General features: G+C 62.1%; 1 protein-coding gene across 1 annotated transcript in view; it reads right to left on the bottom strand.

Moving 5' to 3' along the window:
- Window positions 1–2,180, bottom strand: part of PPP2R3B (protein phosphatase 2, regulatory subunit B'', beta) — a 17,116-nt gene that overhangs the window by 7,789 nt on the left and 7,147 nt on the right. The window contains exons 4-6 of the mRNA XM_006902994.1: window positions 2,018–2,120; window positions 697–771; window positions 249–335 (exon numbers count right to left, since the gene is read on the bottom strand). Coding sequence (XP_006903056.1) covers window positions 249–335; window positions 697–771; window positions 2,018–2,120 — 265 coding nt within the window. The remainder of the gene's footprint in view (window positions 1–248; window positions 336–696; window positions 772–2,017; window positions 2,121–2,180) is intronic.

Below are 2,180 nucleotides of genomic sequence, written 5' to 3' on the forward strand. Positions count from 1 at the left end.
GGGGGATTGCTGGATGGTCAGGTGCTGGGGTGAGCGGCGAGGGGTTCGGGGTCGAGGGGGACTGGAGTGAGGGGTGAGTGGGACAGGGGTGATGGATGGTGAGGGAGGGCCAAGGTTGAGGATGCAGGGCAGGTGCGGGCACCCTGGGTGGACAGGGACCTGGCCGGTGGGACAAGGCCCGAGCATGCTTAAGGGCCCAGGTGCGCTCCTTTCCCGCGCATGCGCCCCACACCTGCCCAGGCCCGCACCTGCAGGAAGGTGCTCTTCCTGAGCTCCGCGCACGTGATGCGTCCCGACCAGGACCGGTTCACGGTGTAGAATATCCGCTGGATGACCTGCAGGGACAACAGGCTGCCTGACGGGGGTGCAGGCCGCGTGTGCAGGGCCCGAGTGGACAGTGGAGGGAGCCCCCACCATCGCGGGGTGCAGGGTGTGCTTGGACAGGGGAGGCCGGGGCGATAGTGGCATCACTGAGCGGGAGGACACAGCCCTTTCTGAGCAGAACCGGCCACAACAGGACCCACACCCAGGACTCGGTGTCCCACTGACCCCGGGGACCTGGGCTACGGACAGGACCTCGGACAGTACACGGGGAGGAGGGGTCTCGCCGGACAGTGGGGCGGCGGTGGGGGAGGCCTCACCCACACACGGGTACTGACCAGCTGTGTCCACGGCTGACCAGGCGCAGGGACTCACCGTGGTGATGTACCGTGAGTGGAACTCGGACGCCTCCTTGAGGAAGGACAGGCCAGGGTGCGTGTTCACCACGTCCTGCTCGGAGGGAGGATGTGGACACGTCTGTCCAGGGCGTGGGTGGACAGACACGTGCCCAGAGATCCATATACGTCCCGGTCTCCCGCGGATGGACACAGCCCAAGACCCGGCCATGGGGAGTGCACGTGATGGGCACACGTGTACCAAGAACCGTCCTACTGACCATCCATCCATCCAGGACGCACATGGGCTGACAGACATCAACAGGACCCGTCTGTCCGCGGCCACTCCATAACACCCCTGCCTGGCCTTGTCGGTCCTGGGGGACCCATCTGTGGGCACCCCACAGCATCCGTCTGGCTTTCTCAGTCCTGGGGGCCCTGTCTGACTGCGCACCCCACAACACCCCTGTCTGGCCTTGTTGATTGTGTGCACTGACCTCCCCTGCCCCCCGTGCGTCCTGAGGGCTGAGGTGACCCCCTGCAGACGTGACCACCACCTGCCAACTCTAACTCGGTGTGACACCAAGAGAAATTGCAAGGTACCCGCCGCCCTTGGCAAAGGGGCCCTGAAGCCCCGCTGTTCTGAGCACTGGGTTGCTAACCAAATGGTCGCTGGTTCGAACTCTCCATCTGCTCTGAGGGAGAACGTGGAGGCAGTTTGCTTTGGGGAAACTACACGGTGGTCCTGGTCTGTCCCTGTGAGATTGTGAGGGAACATGGGGTCCGTTCACCCTCTACAAAAGAGGAAACCTTACACCGTCAGGGGGTCAAACCCACATCCACGCATGGGAGGAAGTGAAACCCGGGTGCTTCTGTAAAAATCTGCATCCTCGGAAACCCTACAGGGTCCTGGGAGTCAGAATCAAACTCCCAACAACTAGTTACAATGTATCTCTGCCTTCACCACTCTTATTAGAGACATCCTTCCTCCTATACTAGTTACACACAGAGACTACTAGAGAGATACTATGTATCTAGACGCTCAGGAGCCCTGCTGGCACAGGGGGGACACACTCAGCTGTCACCACAAGGTCAGGGGTTTGAACCCACCAGCCGCTCCGAGGGAGAAAGTTGAGGCCGTATGCTTCTGTAGAGACTCACGGCCTCGGAGACCCCAAGGGGCAGCTCTGCTCTGTCTTACGGGGTCCCCACGAGACATTAGATGCTTGTCCGCAGCAGTGGGGTGATGTCTACACACGCGCCCCCCTCCGACCTAGTGCCCGGTTTCAAGGGCTGTGCTCCCGGACTCTCCCTACGAGGGTCACCTGTAGGAAGGACGGCGCCCACGGCCCCCACGTTACCTGGAGAAAAGGCACGAAATCCTCCTGCACGAGGTAGTTGCTCCCGGGGCTCATGAGCAGGTGCACGAACCTGGCTGCGTCGTCGTGACAGTTCTGCAGGATCCTGGGAAGGCGGAGACTGTTGGGCTCCGCCCCCTGTGCACAAGCCCCGCCCCTTCCTACT

This window comes from Elephantulus edwardii, unplaced genomic scaffold, assembly GCF_000299155.1.
Source record: "Elephantulus edwardii isolate Elephantulus edwardi_28Jun2011 unplaced genomic scaffold, EleEdw1.0 scaffold00490, whole genome shotgun sequence".
In the NCBI taxonomy this organism is placed as follows: Eukaryota; Metazoa; Chordata; class Mammalia; order Macroscelidea; family Macroscelididae; genus Elephantulus; species Elephantulus edwardii.